Source organism: Microcaecilia unicolor, chromosome 7, assembly GCF_901765095.1.
Source record: "Microcaecilia unicolor chromosome 7, aMicUni1.1, whole genome shotgun sequence".
NCBI lineage: Eukaryota > Metazoa > Chordata > Amphibia > Gymnophiona > Siphonopidae > Microcaecilia > Microcaecilia unicolor.
Window position 1 is genome coordinate 102067663 of NC_044037.1, and position 25000 is coordinate 102092662.

Sequence of the window (25000 nt, forward strand, 5' to 3'; positions counted from 1 at the left end):
CACTTCGGGAAGTTGATCACCCAACCAAGCGACTGAAGCAACCCAACCACTTTGTCGGTTGCCCGCCGACTCTCCTCGAAAGAAAACGCCCGCACAAGCCAGTCGTCTAGATAGGGATGGACCTGAATCCCTTCCTTCCTGAGATAGGCCACCACGACTACCAGGACCTTGGAAAAGGTCTGAAGCGCTGTGGCTAGGCAGAAGGGCATCGCTTTGAATTGAAAATGACGACCAAGCACTGCAAAGCAAAGAAAAGAAAGCACCTGTGGGGAGGCCAGATTGGAATGTGTAAATAGGCCTCTTTGAGATCGAGAGAGGTCAAAAACTCCCCTGGCTGTACTGCTGCAATCACCGATAGGAGGGTTTCCATGTGGAAAAGACAAACCCGTAAGGACCTGTTGACGCACTTGAGATCTAAGATGGGTCACCAAGAACCGCCCTTTTTTGGCACCACAAATAAATGGAGTGTCGACCTCACCCTCTTTCTGCTGGGAGAACAGGCTGGACGGCACCCAGTCGTTGTAAGTTGAGGAAGGTGTGTCAAACGGCCTGCACCTTGGCGGGACATTTGCAAGGAGATTCCAGAAAAGAGTCTACTATCGGACGAGCCAATTCTAACTTGTAGCCATCTCTGATAACCTCCAAGACCCATTCGTCGGATTTTACCCTGGTCCACTCCACCAGGAATAGGGACAGTCTGCCCCCAATAACTGGCTGGATATGGGCCAGGGCCCCATTGTTGGGCGGACCTGGCTGCAGGCTGGTTTCTGTTACCGGAAAGGAAGGCCCGCCTGTCACCTCGAAAGGGCTGAGGCCTCTGAGAAGACCTTGCTCTCTGAAAAGAGGCCCCGCGACCTGGACGGTAATGCCGTGTATCCCTAAACTTAGGTCTAGGTCCCGCTGGTTGTACAAACTTGGACCTGTCCTCCGAGAGGTGCTGGCCCTTAGAGTCACCGAGGTCCTTCACAATCTGTTCTAAGTCTGTCCCAAACAAAAGCTTTCCCCGAAAAGGAAGCCTTGCTAAATGTGACTAAGAGGCCACATCTGCAGCCCAATGCTGCAACCACAGCCAGCGACGCGCGGTGACCGCTAGGGAAACCTCCTTCGCCGAAGCCCTCAAAAGATCATAAAGAAGATCTGCAAGGAAGGCTAAACCGGACTCCAAGGCTAGCAAAACAGCCACGAGATCTTTCAGACAGGAGGCTTTCTGTACCCACGATAAGCATGCCCGCGCCGCATAGAAGCCACAAACTGAGGCCTACAGGGAAAGGGCCGCTACTTCAAAGGACAGCTTCAAGCAAGTCTCCAACTTACAATCCTGAGGGTCCTTGAGCGCCGTACCACCCTCCACAGGGAGAGTGGTTTTCTTAGTGACCACTGTGATTAAGGAATCCACCATAGGGACCTTCAGCAAGTCTAAGTCACGAGCAGGTAGACCGTAAAGATGCAACATAGCTCTAAACAACCTTAAGCCCAATGTCCGGTGTATCCCCTCCCTGCCCATCTTCAAATCCTTGCTCAAAGCCCACCTCTTCAATGTCACCTTCGGCACCTAACCACTGTACCTCTATTCAAGAAATCTAGACTGCTCCAACTTGACATTTTGTCCTTTAGATTGTAAGCTCCTTTGAGGAGGGACTGTCCTTTTTGTTAAACTGTACAGCACTGCGTAACCCTAGTAGCGCTCTAGAAATGTTAAGTAGTAGTAGTAGTCCGGCGTATCCCACTGCGCTGAAATAAGGATCTTCATGGCATCAAGCACATGAAAGGAACGAGGTGGGCATTTAGTGCCAGACATAATAGAGGGCACCGGACCTGTTCCCCCTGACAATTCAGGGGGGAAATGGCCAAAACCTCAAAACCCCTAACAATCAGAGAGGGAAGCTCTTCCCTACGAAAAAGGCAGGCAGCCATCGGATCATTCCCCTCCTCAGAGGGCAGTTTGACCTCATCTGCCAAATCCAAAGATTCTGAGGGAGAGCCCGGAGACAAAACCGGGCCATCTTTGTCAGATAGCTCCTCGGGATCCAAAATCTCCACCCGAGGACATTTTGGCAGGAAAGACTGAGAGGCTGCAGCAACCAAAGTTTGCTGAGGAAGAGACAGGGCTGCCTGAAGAGAAGCTCCTGACTTCTTCAAAAGAAAGGCATTGTGCATTAAAAAAACAAAATCCGGTGAAAAAGGAACTGCAAGGGACTCCCCTGCTCCCTGTACATCGCTTCCCTCCATCGGAGCCTGTGCCACAGAAGCGTGCTGTGCCTCTTGTCTATCAACCGCCATGTGCGGAGCGGGTCGCAGCTGAGAGGAAAAAATGGCACCCGCCAACATGCACTGCACTAACTGCCCTGAGGAAACCACCAAAACTATCCCCTGAGCTTCCAACTCACCTAGGGTTACCATATTTTGTCCTCTGAAAAAGAGGACATGTCACGCCCCCTGCCCCACCCACACCATGCCCCTTTCGCATCCTCGCCCGGCCCTTTCTCGCTCTCACCCTGCCCAGTCACATATTCCCCTCCCCCGTCTCTTCCCCTCCCCCGGGTCACTTATTCCCCTCCCCTGCCCCCCCGTCACCTCCCCTCCCCTCCCCTTACTTACTATCTACTGCCCTGGTGGTCTAGTGACCTCTTCGGGGCAGGAAATAGCCCCCTCTTTCCTGCCCGGAGCGCTGCCCCCCCCTCTTTCCTGCCCGGAGCGCTGCCCTTGCCCTGCATCCTGTTGCTGTGACGGTCTCGGGATTCAAAATGGTCGCTGAGAGTTGAAGTCTCGCGAGGCCACTTCAACTCTCGGTGGCCATTTTGAATCCCGAGACCGTCACACAGCAACAGGATGCAGGGCAAGGGCAGTGCTCCGGGCAGGAAAGAGGGGGCTCTTTCCTGTCCCGAAGAGGTCACTAGACCACCAGGGCAGTAGACAGTAAGTAAGGGAAGGGGAGGAGAGGCTAGGATAGGTCCGCCGCCCGCCCACCCGTTTGTCCAGAAATCCGGACAAACGGGTGGACTGGCAAAACCCGCCCAGACGCCCAGACGTCAGGGTAAATCCGGACGTATGGTAACCTAAACTCACCGGACGCCTGAGGGGAACTCCCGTTGCGCTGAACACCTGCTGCGGGCTGACAGCGGCAGGACTCACACTCCCCCGATGCTGCTCTCTGGCCCCCACACCGGGAGCAGCACTTAGCTGCCTAAGAAGGCACTGACATGCTCCACAAACGCCTGCCCCAAAACTGACTCGGCAGAACATCTAGTTCCTCTGTATGATTAAAGAAAAACAAAGTCTCTTACCTTTTTTTTTTTTTTAGTCAGGAGAGAAAGGAAACACCCGATCAGGCCAACAGCCCCAGGCGACGGAGGAAAGGTAGGGGGAGACCGGGAGGGGCCTGGCACCACCAGGTGTATACCACAAGCTGCAAACAGCCACTCAGCCCCTGTCTGTGCTAAATTAGCCCCAAAGGACACCAGTAGCCAGATCAAACCAGAGCTGCATAGAGATGTCCCTCCACCTGCTAGATAGAGAGAATACTGAGGTTCAGCTGTCTGGGAAGTTATGTTCTTCTATTCTGTAGAAATATGGGATACCTGCTTTTGTGTTTTCCCTCTGTAAAAGGTCTGAGACTAAAGTCTTTCTATGAATTTGTATTTCTTTATCAAAGTGCTAAGATATGAAATTCGTTGCTGGCAGAAATTCATTTTACTACTGTTGATTTGTCCTTTCAGAAATTGTTGAACGCATACTTAAAAAAAAGTTTTTATTAATTGAAAATAACTTATAAATTGATATAGTTTAATATGTAGTGTTTTACTATCCTGATTGAATTTGGAATCAGCTTCTTGGAATGTTATCCTGCTCTGAATCCTTTTGAAAGAAAAAGCTGCTTATAAAAGCTTAAAGCAAAGCAAAGTAAATCAGGAAACACTTGAAAAAGAAATACCAGCTGACAGACATGGAAAAAAATGAATTTTGGTGGGGCAAGTCACATGAACTATTTTTTTCCTCTGTCTTCATCCGCTAGTAGAGGGATACAACCCACCTGTCTGGACTGGTCTGATAGGATGCTATGGAATACCTGAGTTCTAGCCTACAGCTAAGCCTTTTAATATGCTCTCCCCCACTAGTTACAACATATATACCAAGAAGGTCTCTGTGAAACATTACCCCAACTACTGAATTCCAGTTACAGGGAAGCCATGGAAGAAACTAAGATTCCTCAACGCCTGGATGTATCTTCATTGAGGGGTATTATGCTCCCACAATCCACCTATGAGAACTGGGAAACGATCTGGAGCTTCCAGGCCCAGCCAGATGACCTCTTCATTGCTACATATCCTAAAGCAGGTAATTCCTTCATACAGCCAAGACACCAGTAATGCAGAAAGATCTCACTTTTACCTATTTGCTCACATCCATCTATTTTAAAGCAGGTAGCATTGCTTCTTGACTTTTTGAATGACATCCAAACATATCACTTGAGCAATATGCTTAAACTAGTCCTTTCTTGGGTTTTGGCTAAGAATGAATGCATCTACAACACTGGGGAATCAAAGCTTTGTTTCTCGACTCTGTTGGGGACAGTTATATTGTGACTTTGCCAAAGCAAAAGGATTAAACTGAATGCTAAAAAATAAATTCCTAAAACACATAACAAAGCAAAATACTTGTAATAAATAGAGACCTACTTATCTACTTATTCCAAAGCAGGTTACTCTTTGGCAGTGAGTTTTTTCTACTACTACTACTACTACTAATAGCATTTATATAACGCTACCAGACGCACGCAGCGCTGAACACTTGACATAGAGAGACAGTCCCTGCTCAAAGAGCTTACAATCTAGGTAAAACAGACAGACAAGACATTACAGGCAAGGGAATTATAGGGTAGAGAGGAACAGGGAGGAGGAGAGCAAATGAGTAGCGGTTAGGAGCCAAAGGCAGTAGTGAAAAGGTGAGCTTTCAGCAAAGATTTAAAAACAGGTAAAGAAGGAGCTAGACGTATGGGTTCAGGAAGACAGTTCCAGGCATAAGGTGCCGGTACTCAAATGACAGGCCAGCTTTCAGGGGTGGGGTGATCACTGAGGGACCCACCCCACAATAGTCAGGCCCCCTGCAACCAGTCACAGAATCTATGACAAGGCAGAATTGGTGTGTAGAGTCTGAGCTCTTTCATTAAAACTTGGGGACCATGGGTCAATTTTGTTGGAATGTAATTGTATTTTACATGCATTGCCTGTCACCTATTATTTCTCTGTGATTACTTTGTGACCTCTGATGTGAATTACTTAGAGAGGTCACACAGCTATGCAACTTCCTGTGGGGGATAGACACAGCACATGCAGCACATGGTGCACATGGAGCTCATGATCTCTCCTAACCTGAGAGGATCTACTATGGTGTGAGCATCCATTACCATCTAAGCACATGGAAGGAGCTGATAATACAAATGTATAGTAATATGTAAATATAAGCCTGTCTGATTATAATCTAACTACAAACTGTGAGTAAACAGATGTTTTGTTACTTCAACTTTAAAGTGACTCAGCAGTGAATTATTCAGGGGTGAATGAGAGAGAGATGAAGAAAGAAATTAACATTTCTAAAGCTGAAGCTGTGTGTACTAAAATCTGCTAATTATTTACTACAAATAATCCAACAAAAGGGTTATGGGCCCAGGGCCAGGAACTGAAAAAGAAGAGAAATATTACCAGGCAGAAAAAAAGGCCACATTTTTCTCTTAAGTTTTAAAGGAAAGATTCAGTCTGTCTCTCTCTCCCCCCACACAGCAGACAGAAGGCTAAGAAAATGGCTGAGGGAAGAAATTCACCATTTTTCTATTCTCTCAAGGTGCCTAAATTAACTGAGTTTAATTATCGGCAGTGGGAACTAAGATTCATATGTCTCCTTCGAGCAAAAAGATTAAATATATGCTTAGACCCAAGACAGAACAGCTGAAAATATGGCTGAATGGGACAATGCAAACTATTATGTGAAGTGCATGCTTTTGGAAGCTCTCTCAGAGAAACAAGCCATATTAGTGGAGGGAAAAGATACACCAAAGGACATTTTATATAAACTGAGAACTATGTATGCAACTACATATGCAAAGCAGCAACCAATTTGGTTGGCAGAGTTGAATGAAACCAAATTAAGGGATAAAAGTAAATGTAATGATCACATTATGCATCTTATGTCTTCATTTCAAAAGCTAGAACTTTCTGGAATTCCCATGTGTGATGCATTGAAAAGAGCATTTCTTTTTACCTCACTATCAAAGAAGTTTGATGTTTTTAGGTCTGTAAATGAGGCCATTGAAGGGCAATCTTTTGAACAGGCAACATCAAAACTAAGGCAGGAATGCATAATAAATGATTCTGAGGAGATGTGTTCTCAAAGCAAGTCAGAGAGAAATGAAACAAATTTCTTGGCAAAGAACAGAGGAAGGCGGAGCTATGGGAAAACTCCACCCAAGGGCAAGCTGATTTGCTACTCATGTGGAAAGGAGGGACATGTATCTAAATGGTGTAAGGAAACACAAAACACTCCCTCTAGCTCACCTAAGCCAATGGAACTAAAGAATTTTCAAACCAGGAAATGTATGAAGGACAAAGATAAACACAAGGGCTTTCTAATGGCAGAAAAATCTTTGACTATGGTAAATAATAATTCAAATGAAAGTACTTGGATTTTGGATTCGGGGAGCACATGCCATTTAACCAATTGTAAAGATTTCTTTCAGGAAATGTGTCCAGAGGAAGGTATTCTTAAAACTGCAAACGCAGGGACTGCTAAGATCCAAGCAAAAGGTATTGGATTCTTAAAATGCAAAGTGTCTAATGAAGTTAAAGAAATTCCTGTAAGTGATGTCTTGTATATTCCCCAAGCAGTTTGCAATATGCTTAGTGTATCTACATTAGATAAGAAGGGATTTGTGATTCATTTTGAAAATAGTAAGTGCACAATCTCTAAAAATGATGAAGTGTATGCTGAAGCTTTTATGCATAATGATGTTTATAAGCTGAACATTTCAGGTGAAGCCTCACATATGGCGCAAGTAAGGAAGAATGATGGTAAATGTAGTCTGGAAATCTGGCACAGCCGCCTGGGACATCGTGATTCTAAGGTGATCCAGGATCTTTACAGTAAGCAACTGGCCACCGGCATTCAGATAAGTGCAGATGCTGGTAAAATGGAGAAATGCATAGACTGTGTTACTCAAAAAGGTGTGAGACCCTCATTTCCTGCATACACAGGAAATAGGAGTAATAAAGTACTGGACTTAATACACAGTGACTTATGTGGACCGTTTAATATCCCATCATTGGGAAATAACAGATTTGTGCTAATATTCTTGGATGATTTCTCTAGATATTGTGTGGCCTATTTGCTGAAAGAAAAAAGTCAAGTCACAGACATGCTGAAGAAATACGTAGCCATGGTGAGCAATAAATTTGAAAGAAAACCAAAGGTTCTTCAGACCGACAATGGTGGTGAGTTCACTTCACAAAGCATGCGCACATTTCTAGAACAAGAAGGCATTCAGCATATCAGAACAGTAGCTTATACACCAGAGCAAAATTCTGTTGCAGAGAGAAAATTTAGGTCACTTGTGGAAATGACCAGATGTATGCTGTCAGATAGCAATCTCCCTAAAAGACTATGGGGGGAAGCCATTCTCACAGCAGTGTACCTACAAAACAGAATGCCAACTAAAGGCGCTGAGCGCACACCACATGAGACATGGCATGGTAGGAAGCCAAACCTGTCACACATAAGAACATTTGGAAGTACAGCATATGCTCATGTACCAAAGCAAAGAAGGCATAAGCTGGATTCCACAACAGAAAGGGGCATTTTAGTTGGCTATGCTCCAGGACACAAAGGATATAGAATTTTGAATCTGAAAACTGGCATTGTTGGCATAAGACATGTTACATATTTTGATGAAAACAAAAGGGTTGATAAAGGCTGGATTATCCCAGATGAGCCTTATCATCCAGAATATGAAACTAGAACCATAATAGACATGCCAGTGTATATAAATGCCATACCAAGGCAGATGTCTGAAAGCAACTCATCTGTAACTAACGAGGAACAGGCAGAGGAAACAGACACAGAAAGGATCATTGAAGAAGACAGTACAGTTGGAGAAGGGGAATCAATTGGAGAAGGACTCTCAGATTTTGAGGATGCGGAAAGGTCAGACCAACCTGTTGTCAGACGCTCATCCAGGGAAAACAAAGGTGTTCCACCCCCAAGACTGTCTTACCTAACAAAGTCAGCAGAAGCTCAAGAGCCCTTAACATGGGATGAGATTGAGAAAATGCCAGCAGAAGAAGCTGCTGAATGGCATAAAGCTGCACAAGAAGAAATTGATGCATTGAATAAAAATAATACTTGGATTCTTACAAAATTACCTCCTGGCAAGAAAGCTATAGGATGCAAATGGGTATTCAAGTTAAAAAGGAATGCACAAGGAAAAGTGGAAAGGTATAAGCCAGATTAGTCGCAAAGGGATATCTTCAAAAATATGGAGAAGATTTTGATGAAGTGTTTGCACCTGTAGTGAAACACACGACAATAAGAACACTTCTGAGCATTGCAGTCTCAAAAGGCATGCAAGTCAAACACATTGATGTGAAAACAGCGTTTCTTCACGGAGATATAACTGAAGACTTGTACATGGAACAGCCAACAGGTTTCATAAATACAAAACAAAGACAGCTAGTGTGTAAATTAAACAAAGGTCTTTATGGATTAAGCAAAGTGCAAAATGTTGGAATGAAAAATTGCATGAAATATTGACAAATTTAGAATTTAAGCAAGGTGAAGCAGATAAATGCTTGTACACTAGGTGCACAAATGGACAATATGCATACATTTTAGCTTTTGTTGATGATCTGCTCATTGCAAGCAAAAGTGAGCAAGAGTACAAGGACATTGTAAAGTGTTTAAACCTCAATGTTGAGATAAAAGAACTGGGTAATGTGTCATACTATCTTGGTATAGAAATTGAGAAACAAAATGATGGTTCTTATCTTCTAAGCCAGAAGCAGAAAATAAATGAGCTTATTGAAAGTTTAGGTATGCAAGATGCCCAAGTTGTAAGCACTCCCATGATCACTGATTTTCTGAAGGATGAAACAGTAAGAGAACCTTTACCAGATAACATCCAATATAGATCAGCCATAGGTAAGCTTTTATATCTAGCTACCACATACAGGGCTGATATAGCAAATGCAGTAGGAATTTTGAGCAGAAGGGTCAGCTCACCTACCAAATCAGATTGGACTGCAGTTAAAAGGATGGTAAGGTATTTAAAGGGTACCATTGATTGTAAATTAAAGATTTCAGCCAATAGTAATCCAAAACTAATATGTTACTGTGATTCAGATTGGGCAGGGGATCATTCTGATTATAAATCCACAAGTGGATATGTGTTTATGTATGGAAATGTACAAATTTCATGGGCCAGTCATAAACAAAGTATTGTGAGTTTGTCTTCTACAGAAGCTGAATATGTGGCCGTATCGGAAGCGTGCAGAGAACTGATGTGGATTGAAAAACTTTTGCTGGATTTCGGAATAGCTGAAAAGAGACCAATCCAGATAATGGAAGATAATCAGAGCTGCATCCGACTGTCACAGAATGACAAGGTTCAGTCACGCACCAAGCACATCGCAACGAAATACCACAACGTGCGAGAGTTGGCGAAAGAAGGGGTCATCAGTCTACACTATTGTCACACCAGTGAGATGACAGCTGACATCATGACCAAACCGTTACCCAGAGAACATTTTGTGAATCTGCGTATAAAGCTTGGACTTTGTATGAATAAATAATTGCATGACAGTTATGCATGAGAAGGGGTTTGTTGGAATGTAATTGTATTTTACATGCATTGCCTGTCACCTATTATTTCTCTGTGATTACTTTGTGACCTCTGATGTGAATTACTTAGAGAGGTCACACAGCTATGCAACTTCCTGTGGGGGATAGACACAGCACATGCAGCACATGGTGCACATGGAGCTCATGATCTCTCCTAACCTGAGAGGATCTACTATGGTGTGAGCATCCATTACCATCTAAGCACATGGAAGGAGCTGATAATACAAATGTATAGTAATATGTAAATATAAGCCTGTCTGATTATAATCTAACTACAAACTGTGAGTAAACAGATGTTTTGTTACTTCAACTTTAAAGTGACTCAGCAGTGAATTATTCAGGGGTGAATGAGAGAGAGATGAAGAAAGAAATTAACATTTCTAAAGCTGAAGCTGTGTGTACTAAAATCTGCTAATTATTTACTACAAATAATCCAACAAATTTTAGCAGACAATGGAAAAGGTGCCAGTACTCAGTACCCCCTCAAACAAAGCCCTGCTCTTTGGGTACCCCAAAAAGCCTGCAATACAGAAACCTGCTCACCTACTCCTGCTGTGTCAAACTAGGTAGCACACACTCCAGATACTTGTTATACAAAGACCTGCTCCTACGCTAAATCAGATAAAAAGAAAGTAAGCGCTTTGGATGCTAAAGAATGTTATGATGTTTTGAAGGTTATCAATGAAAGAACTAATGCTCATAAAAAATGAATATTTATAGCACATCTTTTGTTACATTCCCTCTATCTCTTCTATCTTCTTTCCTTTCTCCAAATTCTGTCCCTGGATATCAGGCACAACTTGGATGCAAGAGATAGTTGACATGATAATCCATGGTGGTGATAAAGAGATATGTCAGCGAGCACCCATCCATCTTCGACAGCCCTTTATTGAGATGAAACGTCCATTTATGCCCTCAGGTAAGAGTCAGTCTTTACTCTGCATTGTTTGATAGGCAGGCCTTTTGCCATCAGTTAAGAGGCTTTCTGACAGGCACCTTGTACTCTTTAGATGCACCTTTCCTTTTCTCTGGGGATAGTGGCACTTTGGTTTTAAAGCTCCATGCCTGCTAGGATTTCTGTGATAGCATGGCTTAAATCAATGTATCAAGATTTCTCCTGCAGGTCTAGAGCTGGCAGAGGCGATGCTTCCTCCAAGGATTCTAAAGACCCACCTCCCTGTCCAGTTGGTGCCCCCCTCCATCTGGGAGAAGGATTGTAAGGTACTACTAATACTACTACTTACCATTTCTAAAGTGCTACTAGATGTATGCAGTGCTGTACACTTGAACATGAAGAGACAGCCCCTGCTTGACGTGGAGAGGCATTTTAGATATGACGTCTAATTCTAAATTTGGACATTTTACAAAAATGTCCAAAATCTGAACAGGAAAGAAGGTCATTTTCAACAAAAAAAAAAAATCTATCTTTTCTTTTTGAAAATACTGTTTTGAAAAATGTTTTGTGATTTGGACATTTTGTTTTTTGGTCCATTTTCAAACAAAAAAACGTCCAAATGCAAAATGCACAAAATTAAGCCCTTAGGATACATACCATAAGAAAAGTTTCAGTCACAGGAAAGCATTCATAGAGGATAACAAAGTTCAAACTGCTGTAGAATCAGTCCGTTATATTACATCTGAAAAATTATTTTGTAGGAAGACTAATATTTCAAAATATCAAAACATTCCGAAAAATTAGACTAGTGCTTGTTCTGACTGTGGTGCTAGTGTCCATCAGAAGGGAAATCTAGCAATGAACCATAGAATCCATTCAGAAGTTAAAACACTTACATATAGAAAGTGTAGTAAAAAGCATCATTGAGAACAGCCTCACAGTCCACCAGAGAATCCATGTTGCAGTGAAACAATATACATGCCCTGAGTGTGGTAAAGGCTTTAGGCAGAAGGCAGACCTCACAATACACAAGAGAATCCACAATAGAGTGAAACCATTCATATGTTCTAAGTGTGGTAAAAGCTTTAGTTGTAATGTTGTAAAGTGCATCAGAGAGTCCACATGGGAGAGAAACCATTTGCATGTATAGAGAGTGGTAAAAGCTTTAGTCAGAAGGTAAACCTCACAGTGCACCAGAGAATCCACACAGAAGTAAAATTATTTACATGTCCTTAGTTTGGTAAAAGATTCACAGGCAAGACAGCCCTCATAGTTCACCAGAGAATCCAAGCAGGTGTAAAACCATTTACATGTTCTGAGTGTGGTAAAAGCTTCAGAAAGAAGGCATTGCTTGCAGTGCACCAGAGAATCCACACAGGAGTGAAACCATATATTTGTGCAGAGTGTGGTAGAAGCTTCCACTGGAAGGGAAACCTCACAGTGCACCAGAAAATGCACACAGGAGTGAAACCATTTACATGTATAGAGTGTAATAAAAGTTTTTGTTGGAAGGTAAACCTCACAATGCACCAGAGAATGCACACAGGAGTGAAACCATTTACATGTATAGAGTGTAATAAAAGTTTTTGTTGGAAGGTAAACCTCACAATGCACCAGAGAATACACATAGGAGTAAAACCATTTACATGCACTGAGGAGGTAAAAGCTTCAGTTGCATTGGAACAGGTAATTAGGGAATGTACACACTTGCTATGAAGTATGGAAAAATAGCACTCTGGTATTTAGATATATGTAATGAGACCTCCTTTTTATCTATAGATCTGAATTCAAAGCCCAAATCTACTGATAAACAATAGACACAAGTCTCAGATGTTATAAAAAAATAGAAAGCTTGGCATCAGGTAGAATAATGGAAAAGTGACATCCCAGGAAAGCAATAGGGCACAATTGGAGGCACTGCAGTGGACTTTATAAAATGCTCCCAGGTACACCTCTCACAATTGCTCCCTTACCTTGTCTACTGAGCCCCCACAAAACCCACCCAAAATACACTACTCCCAACTGTATACCACTACCATAGCCCTTATGGGTGAAAGGGGCACCTATATGTGGGTACAGTGGGTTTCTGGTGAGTTTTAGAAGGCTCACAGTTTCCTCCACAAGTGTAACAGATAGGGAGAGATAGGAGCCTGGGGTCACCTGTCTGCAGTGCATTGCACCCACCACTACACAACTCCAGGGACCTGTATGCTGTTCTACTAGACCTGAGTATAACATCTGAGGCTGGCAAGTAATGTTTTTAATCACATTTTGGGGGGTGGGAGGGGGTTAGTGACCACTTGGGGAGCAAGGGGAGGTCATCCCAGATTCCCTCCAGTGGTCATCTGGTCATTTAGGGCACCCTTTTGTGCCGTATTAATTATAAAAACAAGACTAGCTCAAAATGACTTAGTTTTAGTCCTGGACGGTTTTCTTTTGTTCAATTATGGCTGAAAAACATCCAAGTGTTAGGAATGCCCAGATCCCACCCTTAACATGCCCCTGACACGCCCCCCTGTGATGTGAATGCATTTCTGATGGACTTCATAGAAAAACATCTAAAAATTGGTTTTGAAAATGCCTATTTGGACGTTTTTGTGAGAAAAACATCCAAATGCAGATTTATGCCAAATTTTGGACATTTTTCTCTTTTGAAAATGAGCCCAAGTGCTTACAATTTAATCAGGACAGACAAACAGGTCAAATAAGGAATAAGGGAATTAATTAAGGTGGGAATGATAAAAACAGACATGTGTACTGAACAAGTGAATAGAGGTTAGGAGTTAAAAGCAGCCTCAAAAAGGCGTGCTTTTAGCCTAGATTTGAAGACAGCCAGAGATGGAGCTTGATGTACTGGGCCAGGAAGTCTATTCAAGGCATATGGTGCACCAAGATAAAAGAAACAAAATCTGGAGTAGGCAGTGGAGGAGAAGGGTACAGATAAGAAAGATTTATCCAATAGAGTTCCCAGGGAGGTATGTAGGAAGAGATAAGAGTGGAGAGATACTGAGAAGCTGCAGAGTGAATGCACTTGTAAATCGATAAGAGGAGTTTGAACTGTATGCAGAAATGGATAAGGAGCCAATGATGTGACTTGAGGAGAGGGCTAATATGAGCATAGCGACACTGGTGGAAAATAAGGGTTGCAACAGAATTTTGAACAGATTGAAGGGAAGAGAGATAGCTTAGTGGGAGACCTGTGAGAAGCAAGTTGCAATAGTCTAAGGCTAAGCTAGAGGTTATAAGAGTGCTGATAAGGGTTTTGGAAGGGATGAATTTTGGTGATATTATAGAGAAAGAAATGACAGGTTTTAGTAGTCTGTTCGATATGTGCAGAGAAAGAGAGTGTGAAAGCTCCGTCCCTCCTCTCGGGGTCCTCAGGATCTTGCCTCTGCCCTGGCCACTCCGGTTAAGAGTCAGGATACCTGTCTCAGCCTCCTAGCCCACTGCAGTTCACAGGGCAGGGCTCAAAGCAATCCAAACTCCAGAAAGCAAAATCAGTAAGTATCTTTATTCTCTTGGGATTCATAGTCCAGCAGTTCAGAATTAAAGCAGGCAAAAAAAAAAAAAACACAATCCCACTGTTTCTCCTTCCAGGATCACAGCACAGCAGGAAAGAAAAACAACTCCACTCCCCTGCTTCCAGAACTCAGTTTGTTCCACCTTAAGCAGTCTACAGCCCCGTGCTCTCCTTCTCCCCCTCCCCTTTGAAAAGGGGGAGAATGTCCATGAAGGGCAGTCAAAAAAAAAACACAAGAAAAAGAAAGAAACTGCTCCCGGTTTCTTCCTGGTGCTTTGGTAAACAGTCCCAATAAACAGTTCCCAGTAAACCACTTCTTCAGGCTTGAGCAAACATTTTCCCACAACCAGCTTCCTCCCGCTGTGAACAGTTCACACAGGGGGGAGTCAATAATCCCTCTTCAAACAGCACCTTTAACACACAGTTCATACCAGACTGAACTCGCTTTGGGGAGAAAAAAGGTCCCACCCTTTCTTGGGTCACTCTCTCAATACACTGACCCTCCTCCCTCATGACCCTTTCTCTTTCCCCTTGCAACCCAGCTGCCATACCACAAGTTCACCTGCTTTCTCAGCTTTTTTCCTAAGGAATGAGCCCAGGCTGTGAGGTCTATCGGTTCCTCTGGGCTCTCCTCTCTCTCTCTCCTCAGCCTCTTGCCACTCCATGGGTTCCTCGTCCCACCCACTTTTCAGCTGTTCCTCTTTCACTTGATTACCCTCCAGGGGCCCCTCCCTTGCCTTGTCAGAGTTCTCCCCTGTGACCTGCTGGGGAAGGTAATCTCTATACCAGGGCTTGCGCCGGGGCTGCTGGGTAGTGTAGTCTTTTTCTCTCCTCCATTTTTCAGGGGGCACTACCCTTTCTCTTCTCTCTCTCTCTCTCTCTCTCTCTGGGGAAGTAGTAAAGGCAAGGCTCTGTTCTGTCTCCTTTTGCTCTTGAGCCTCCTCACTCCTTCCCCTTCCACTTCCATCTGCTCCACCCCTTCACAAGAGAAAACATAAGAACATAACATAAGAGTAGCCATACTGGGTCAGACCAATGGTCCATCTAGCCCAGTATCCTGTTTTCCGAACAGTGGCCAAGCCAGGTCTCAAGTACCTGTCAGAAACCCAAATCATGGCAACTCTCTGTACTACAAATCCCAGGGCAAGCAGTTACTTCCCACGTCTGCCTCAATAGCAGACTATGGACTTCTCCTCCAGGAACTTGTCCAAACCTTTTTTAAACCCAGATATGCTAACCACTGTTACCACAACCTCCAGTAAAGAATTCCAGAGCTTAACTATTTGCTGAGTGAAAAAATATTTCCTCCTATTTGTTTTAAAAGTATTTCCTTGTAACTTTCTCGAGTGTCCCCTAGCCTTTGTATTTTGGAACGAGTAAAAAATTGATGTACTGCTACTTGTTCTACACCACTCAGGATTTTGTAGACCTCATCATATCTGCCCTCATCCGTCTCTTTTTCAAGCTGAACAGCCCTATCCTCTTTAGCCTTTCCTCTTACGAGAGGAGTTCCATCCCCTTTATCATTTTGGTCGCTCTTCTTTGATCCTTTTCTAATTCTGCTATATCTTTTTTGAGATACAGCAACCAAAACTGAACGCAATACTCATGGTATGGATGCACCATGGAGCGATACAAAGGCATTATAGTGTTTTTGGTCTTATTCACCATCCCTTGCCGAATAATTCCTAACATTCTATTTGATTTTTGGGCCACCGCCACACACTGAGCAGAAGATATCAGCGTATTATCTACAATGGCATCCAGATCTTTTTCTTGAACGTTGACCCTCCAGGTGGACCCTAGTATCAGGTAACTATGATTCGGATTATTCTTGCCATTGTGCATCACCTTGCATTTGTCCACATTAAATTTCATCTGCCATTTGGATGCCCAGTCTTCCAATTTCCTAAGGTCTTCCTGCAATATTTCACAGTCCGCACGTGTTTTGACAACCTTGGATAGTTTTGTATCATCTGCAAATTTGATCACCTCACTCATTGTTCCAATTTCCATATCATTTATAAATATATTAAATAATACGAGTCCCAGTACAGATCCCTATGGCACTCCACTGTTCACCCTCCTCCATTGAGAGAAATGACCATTTAACCCTACCTTCTGTTTCCTGTCCAATAACCAATTCCTAATCCACACCAGAACCTTGCCTTCTATCCCATGACTCTAATTTTCTCAGGAGTCTCTCATGAGGAACTTTATCAAAAGCTTTCCAAAAATCAACTGGCTCACCTTTATCCACATGTTTATTCACGCCTTCAAAGAAATGAAGCAAATTGGTGAGACAAAACTTTTCTTGGCTGAAACCATGCTGACTCTGTCCCATTAAACCATGTAAACCATGTTTATCTACGTGTTCTGTAATTTTTCTTTATAATAGTTTCCAATATTTTGCCCGACACCGATGTCAGACTTACCATTCTATAATTTCCCGGATCTCCCCTAGAACCCTTTTTAAAAATCGGCGTCATATTGGCCACCCTCCAATCTTCAGGCAGTATGGATGATTTTAATGACAGGTTGCATATTACTAACAGCAGATCAGTAATTTCATGCTTGAGTTCTTTGAGTACCCTTGGATGTATGCCATCCGGTCCAGGTGATTTACTACTTTTAAATTTGTCAATTTGGCTCAGTAATCTTCCAGGTTCACCGAGGTTTATTTCAGTTCCTCTGCATAATCACCCTTGAAAACCAATTCTGGTACAGGCAGATCTCTTACATCTTCTCCATAAAGACAAAAGCAAAGGATTCATTCAGTTTCTCTGCTATGGCCTTGTCCTCCCTGAGTGCCTCTTTTGCTCCTTCGTGATCTAATGGTCCCACAGATTCCCTCACAGACTTTCTGCTTCTGATGTATCTGAAAAAACTGTTACTATGAGTTTTAGCCTCTGCGGCAAGTTTCTCTTCATATTCTCTTTTAGCCTTCTTTATTAATGCTTTGCATCTGACTTGCCAGTGCTTATGTTGCTTCTTATTTTCTTCATTTGGGTCCTTTTTCCATTCTTTGAAGGACAATCTTTTGGCTATAATGGCCTCTTTTACTTCACCTTTTAACCATGCTGGCTGACATTTTCCCTTCTTTCCAGTTTTGCAAATACGTGGAATGCATCTGGACTTGGCTTCCAAGATGGTATTTCTGAATAACATCCACGCCAGATTTAGTGTCCTAACCTTTGCAGCTGATCCTTTTAGTTTCTTTTTAACCATTTTCCTCATTTTATTATAGTCGCCCTTTCGAAAATTAAATTCAGCTACAGTAGATTTCCTTTGCAGGTTCATCCCAGACAGTAGCTCATAGCTGATTATGTTGTGATCACTGTTTCCCAGGGGACCCAACACTGCCACCTCTCGCACTATGCCCTGCATGCCACCAAGGACCAGATCCAAAATGGCTCCCCCTCTTGTCAGTTCCTGGACCAGCTGCTCTAAGAAGCAGTCATTTATTATATCAAGAAATGTTATCTCCCTGGCAGTCCCTGATATAACATTTATCCAGCCAATATTGGGGTAAACTCCTTCCCTTCACACATGAAATTTCTATCCATAGTGATTCCACGCTGCTATCTGTGTCATGTGAAAGGTTTATTTTATTTGACTCAATTCCCTCTTTAACATATAGCATAACCCCCCTCCAATTTGATCCTATTATTGTGATACAATTTGTACCCTGTTAACACAGTGTCCCATTGATTGTCCTCTTTCCACCAAGTCTCTGAGTTGCCTATCGTTTAGTGCTATATATTCTAACTCTTCCATCTTATTTTTTAGGCTTCTAGCATTTGTATACAGGCACTTCAAATTATGTTTTTTCCTTTGATCTACAAGCTGCTTAGAAGTTGAAGGGGATAATGTGCATCCTTTATCCTGTTGTCTCATTAAGCACACCTGGCTTACTTTCAACATTGCTGAAACCTATCTATTGGGATTCCCTAAATGCCGTTTCAATAGTATCCTTCAAGGATACTCCACACCAAACCATGCGCTCCTGGGCAACTGTTGGCTTCCCCCCCCCCCCCCCCCCCCCATTCTAGTTTAAAAGCTGCTGTATCTCCTTTTTAAAAGTTAGCGCCAACAGCCTGGTTCCATCCCAGTTAAGGTGGAGCCCATCCTTTTAGAACAGTCTCCCTCCTTTCCCAGAATGTCTCCCAGTTCCTAACAAATCTAAATTCCTCATCCCTGCACCATCATCTCAACCATGCATTGAGACTTCGGAGCTCTGCTTGCCTTTTGGGTACTGCATGTGAAACGGGGAGCATCTCTGCGACCCTGGAGGATCTGGACTTAAGCTTTCTACCTAAGAGCCTAAATTTGGCTTCCAGAACCTCCCTCCCACATTTTCCTATGTCATTGGTACCCACATGTACCAAGATAGCCGGCTCCTCCCCAGCACTATCTAAGATCCTCTCTAAGTGATACGTGAGGTCCACCACCTTCGCACCTGGCAGGCAACTCACCAGGTGATCTTCACATCCACCAGACACCCAACCATAGGCGATTGGTGACAACTGTTTGGCGGGGCTAAGGTGGGCAGGGTCAAGTTAAAAACCTTAGGGGTCAACACATATATCAATAGGAAAGGGATAGCAGATGCAATTTTAAGCACAGTACAGAAGAACCCCTACCAGCTGCTTCTCCCTAGTACCTCTGTAACTGATGGTATCATGCACACTGAGTACACTCCAGGGAATTATGTACCAAAAAATTTAAAATAATACAATATACTAAAGAGAATAGTATGTGCAGTATTATGTGGAGGTAGTTTAACACTTGGCTCTTGGTCAGTCCTAGCTCCTCAGTCTAGCATATTCCTATTGGCCATGTGAACAGTGATGTATTCTAAAATAAAAATAAATTTCTTATTTACCTTTTGTTGTCTGGCCAATTTTTCTAATTGTGTCAGTCCCAGTTCTTAGTTTCTACTTTCCTTTGTCTTCTCTTAGCTCTCTTCACAGGCTTTTCTGTTTGTCATTTCCCTCTCTCCTCCTGTCATCTTCATTTGCTCTAATATATCTGGCTCCAACATTGATTTTTTTTCCTATCAGCTTTATTCTATTTAATTTTCCACCTCTCTGTCCAAATTTCTTTTATTCTTACTATTCAATTTCTTTTACTGCATCTACCTACAGCTTTCTAACTCTTTCCCTCATCCCAGTTCTTCTATTCCTCTTCCTCGTATTCTCCAGTCTTTCACTAATTCTATCCTCTCCCCCTCCCATTCTTATCTCCCCTCTCCCTCCACCTTTCCATGCAGATTTCCCCTCTCTACCATTTTCCATCTGGCATCTCCCCATCTTCTCCATTCCTTTCAGCCAGTATTTCTCCTCTCTTCCCTCCAGCATCCCTCCATTCTCATTTCAATGAAGCATCTTCCCCTCTCTTTCTCCACCCTTTCCATGCAGCATTTCCCCCACCCTTTCCAGCCAGTGTCTTCCTCTCTCTCTCTCTCTCTCTCTCTCTACCCCTTTCTTGACAAAATTTCTCCTTTCTTCCATCTTGCATCCAGCAACTCCCCTCTATTTCCCCCTTTTCATGCAGCATATCCCTTTTTCTCTCCACCTTTTATATCCAGTGTTTCTCCCACCTTTCTCCCCCCCCCCCACCTACCTTTTCAGCCAGAATGTCCCTCTTCTCTGTATCCCCTTGCAGCTAGCTTCTTCTTTCTCCAACTCCCCCCTACACACACACACAGAATCTCCCTCCTTTCTCTTCGCCCTCTTTCAACCAGCACCTCTACTCTCTCTCTCTGAACTCCCTTCCCCTTTCTGCTGACCCTTCTCCTTCTCCTCAAAAGTGCAGCAGCAATTTAAAAAACAAAAAAACTGTGGAACCTCTGCTTTAGGTGTGACTTCCGGCTCTCTGCCAGTCCTTCCCCCTCTGGAACAGGAAATTGATGTCAGAGGGAGTGTGACCAGCAGAGCCGGCAGCCATGCCTATGAAAGCAGAGGCTCTTTACCTCCTGTTGCCATCTCTGCCTCGCTAATTATAGAGCAAAGCTGTGTGGAACTGCGGGTCTCTGCATGCTACAGCTACCACTTCTATCTGACCCCGCCTCCTCTGCTATAAGTTCCTCTTTCAGAGGAGGTCAACCGGAAGAGGAGGCGGCAGCGTGCAGATTCATAGTCCCACACAGCTTTGCTTTTCAATTAGTACTGTAGGAACGGCAGAGGTCGAAACAGGAGACAGGGAAGGAAAACGTCTACAGCCTAAGGCAGGAGGTGGGGCGTGGGAAGAGAGGGGCAATACTAGGAAGAAAGCAGCAGGCGTGGAAGATCGAGCCTCTTATACCGGGTGCCTTTGCACCCAGCTATCTATATGCCTAATGATCGAATCACCAGCTACAACAGTTGTTCTAACCCTTCCCTCCTGGGCAGAAGTTCTTGGAGAAATATCCTCAGTGCAAAAGGATAGTACATCCCCTGGTGGGCAGGTCCTGGCTACAGGAGTACTTCCTACTTTACCAGGGTGGGACTTCTCTACAACATCCCTGTAGGTCTCCTCTATGTACCTCTCGCTCTCTCCCTCAGCTCCACCAAGTCTGCTACTCTAGCCTCAAGAAAATGGACCCGTTCTCTGAGAGCTAGGAGCTCTTTGCATCGGGCACACACATATAACTGCTCACCAACTGGGAGATAATTATGTGACACAATGCAAAAGACTGGATAGCATCTCTCTCACTGCGGGACTGCTGACTCCATCTTAGTATTTTTGAGTTTTCAATAATTTAAAACTTGCTAAGGTATTAAGGATGTTAGCCTAATCTAAAAATATCTTTAGTTTATATGGTATAGTGTGTGATTTATTTAGTGTTTTCTTCTTAAGAAGTAATGAAATTGTAATTAAAACTCTGTAAGATCAGTCCTCGCTTATTATCCTAATTACAATAGCTGACTATAAATGAAGAGTTGTGCCAGGGGTGGGCAGGTATTGGGGAGGATGGGCAGGATGAGGTCTAAACTAGGTCTAGCAGTGCCTGCTAAAATGCTGTTAATGTTGTGGTACAATGTTCAAGTTTTAAAACTAGGGTGAAAAGAGTATGGAGATTAGTTGATAAAGTTTACTTTATTTGTATTTCTTTTTTGCCAATCACTAACCTACAATTCCTCCTTTAAACCCCAATCTTTAAATTCCCAAAGCACAAGGCAAAATAATATTCACTCACCAGAAAAATGTCCTCTTCTCTCAGAACGTCTCAGAAAGAAAGTTAAGTGGGACCTTTCCTCTTTATATAGTTTTGAATCTAAGGGGACTGCTCTAAACAGCCTCTTTCATGCTAACTCAGTAATCAGAGGAGTCAAAGATGACCTCAAGGTCATGAGCTGATGAGACAAGGAGGATGAGAGTGTTGTCCACAGAGATAGAGAATGGGGGAAGAGGAAAGGTGGGCTTAAGGGAAAAGATAAAAAGCTCAGCCTTGGTCATGTTTCGTTTCAGATGACGGTGAGACATCCAAGCAGCAATGTCAGACAGGCAGGCTGATACTTTGGCCTGGATTCCTGCTGAGCGTTCTGGTGTGGAGAGGTAGATCTGGGAATCATCAACATAAAAATGATACTGAAAACCATGGGATGAGATTAGAGCACCAAGGGAAGAAGTATAGATGGAGAAAAAAAGAGGTCCCAAGATAGAGCCCTGAGGTACACCAACTGACAGTGGGATAGAAGTGGAGGAGAATCCACCAGAGTATACACTAAAAGTGTGATGGGAGACAAAGAAGAAAACCAGGAAAGAGCAGAGCAAGTAGGCAGCGATCAACAGTGTCAAAAGCAGCAGATAGATCGAGAAGGATAAGGATAGAATAGAGACATTTGGATCTGCCAAGAACAGGTCATTGGAGACTTTAGCAAAGGCTGTTTCAGTTGAATGACGAGGGGGAAAGTCAGATTCAAGTGAATCAAGAAGTGAGGAGAGTGCAGAGAAAGGAACAGGTAAACAATGGCAGTCCTGCCCAAAACGTTATTAAACAACAGCTACAGTATAAACACATAAAGAAAGATATCATCTTCTCTTCCATTTTTCTCTCCTTTCCTCTGTGTCTTAGATCATTTATGTTGCTCGGAATGCCAAAGACAACTTAGTCTCATACTACCATTTCCAGCAGATGAATAGGATACTGCCGCATCCTGGCACCTGGCCAGAGTATTTTGAGAAGTTCCTGGCAGGAGAAGGTGAGTGCCTATGACTGAGATATGGTTTCATCTCTTTACCTTGGATAAAGCTTGGGCATCAAAGCTAAAAGATATTACAGCATCAATATAGAACCACAGTCAGCAACCAACTCTCTCCCCTGCCCTCTTTCAGTGCCCTGGGGCCCATGGCATGATCACGTGAAAGGATGGTGGGAGGCAAGAGAGCATCAACGCATACTATACTTATTCTATGAGGACATGAAGAAGGTATGAAACATGGGAAACATGTGCTAGAAGAGATTTCTCAGACCAATCAATTGCTTCACATGATTTCCCTTTCTGTCTTGCATCAATCTTTCTAATGGGCAGTGGCAATTTTGTGCCAGGTTACCAGCCTGGAGCCTTTTTGCATTAGCAACCTGAGTGGGTCATAGGGAAGGAGGCAGTAGCAATGATCTGTGTGGGCCAAAATACCAGAAAAAGCATTAGCCACCCCCAAAGTTCAAGTGAAGAGGAAGCAATGTCATTGGTCTGCATGGACCTTAGGGACAAACACATTAAGACAATGGGAGGTGTTGTCTGAGTCAGTTCCACACCACTATGGGCTTTTATTTATCCATTTTTCTTCCTTTGGCAGGATCCTGCCCATGAGATTCAGAAGGTGATGCAATTCCTGGAGAAGGATCTGGGGGAGAAAGTTATAGAGGAGATCGTTGGACACACCTCCTTTCAAGCTATGAAAGAGAACCCCATGACTAACTACTGCTCTCATCCCTGCTTTGATCACTCCATTTCTCCATTCATAAGGAAAGGTGACATCTGCTAGACTTGAGACAATTCTCACCCCTGCTCAGACTGAAAATAAGCTGAGAGCACGAATCCCTGATGGAAATGGAAACATCACTCCTGTGGTGATTGTATTATGGGAAGAATGAACAAATCACTGCCCAAATAGAATTCTCAGGGCTAAGCCCTCAGGAACCATTCATGTGAGGGACAGAAAAAGTCAGAATAAATGCATTGTGAATTACAGGTCGACTGAATTTCAGTTTTGATTTTGGATTCTGCACAGAAACACGACCAAAATCTGGATTCAGGTTTCACCTGAAAATGCCTGAGCATTTTTGGCTGAAGCCTGAAACTCACTCCTCCCCCCTTGAGATCACTCCCTTCCCCCATCTCACCCACAGGCCCTCCCTGGACCTATGTTATGAAAGCCTGGTGGTCTAGTGGCATCTTCAGGGTAGGAACAAACCCATTCGCTCCAGTGCCACTGCTCCATCGCAATGCTTGCCAAGACTTCCCGCAGCTGTCTCATGAGACTGCCATGGGAGGTCCCAGCAACAATTTGGTTCCAATTGCAAAATGGATCTCAGGAGCCATTGTGATGGAGCAGCGGCACAGGGAAGGAATGAGTGGGGGTTAATTTTTGCCCCCAAAGATGCCACTAGACCACCAGGCTTTCCTAAGATAGGCCCAGGGAGGGCCTATAGGTGGAATGGGAGGTGAAGTGATCACGGAGGAGGGACCAGAGGGGTGCTGCCGCCAGGGGGGATTGGCTCAGGAGGCAGACTATTTTAGCCAGGTGTGAGGGAGGGAGTGGTGGTGGGAGTTTTGTTGCAAATTCAATTTTGGCAGAAAACGAAGATCCTGGGTTCAGTCAGGCTCTATTTTGAATGGAAAAGTATCATCCCACCACTGCTGTCTGCTCGGAAGTAAAGCTTCTCCTACAGCTGCCAATTTACCCATTTTCAGGAGGAAGTTTTATACCGGTCTTGGATTTCTGACACCACCATCTGATGCATTCAGCACTGATTTCTGGAGGAGTGGCCTAATGGTTAGAGTACCGGTCTTGCAATCCAGAGGTGGCCAGTTCAAATCCCACTGCTGCTCCTTGTGATCTTGGGCAAGTCACTTAACCCTCCACTGCCTCAGGTACAATCTTAGATTGTGAGCCCTCCTGGGACAGCGAAATATCCAGAGTATCTGAACGTAACTCACCTTGAGCTACTACTGAAAAAGGTGTGACCAAAATCTAAATAAATAAATAAATAAAATATAGGGTCAAAAAACAGGACCAACCAAAAAGTCTCCTTCCTGGAACTGGTGAACTTGGCAGCTCTGGACTAGCTAGCCTCAGTGTTGCTTACTTGAGAGCATGGGCGTAGACTGGGGGGGGGGCGAGGGGGGGCTTTGCCCCCCCAAACGACGACGACGACCCGCAGCGGCGAACGGGTGGCCAGCAGTAGTAAAAGCAGCAAGTAGCAGACAGGCTCGACTCCGCTTTCCTGCTCTCTCTGCGTCCCGCCCGGAAGGAAATGACATCAGAGGAAGGCGGGACGCAGAGAGGGCAGGAAAGCGGAGTCGAGCCTGACTGCTACTTGCTGCCTTTACTACTGCCGGCCGCCCGTTCGCCGCTTCAACTTCGGTACCAGGGGCTGTTGGTAGCGGCGCTGCAGCGATTACAACAGTCTGCCTCGGCCTTCCCTGCCACACGTCCTGCCTATGCGGAACAGGAAGTTGTACCAGAGGAGGCGGGACATGTAGCAGGGAAGG

At 43.9% G+C, this 25000-nt stretch overlaps 1 protein-coding gene across 3 annotated transcripts in view; it reads left to right on the forward strand.

Moving 5' to 3' along the window:
• Positions 1–25000, forward strand: part of LOC115473981 (sulfotransferase 1C4-like) — a 94929-nt gene that overhangs the window by 24800 nt on the left and 45129 nt on the right. For 2 of the 3 annotated variants that reach the window (XM_030209221.1, XM_030209222.1), the window contains exons 2-7: positions 4175–4335; positions 10676–10801; positions 11006–11103; positions 22357–22483; positions 22617–22711; positions 23082–23256. In XM_030209221.1, coding sequence (XP_030065081.1) covers positions 4175–4335; positions 10676–10801; positions 11006–11103; positions 22357–22483; positions 22617–22711; positions 23082–23256 — 782 coding nt within the window. Of the gene's footprint in view, positions 1–4115; positions 4336–10675; positions 10802–11005; positions 11104–22356; positions 22484–22616; positions 22712–23081; positions 23257–25000 lie in introns of all 3 variants that reach the window. The other variant, XM_030209223.1, reaches the window with a different exon arrangement.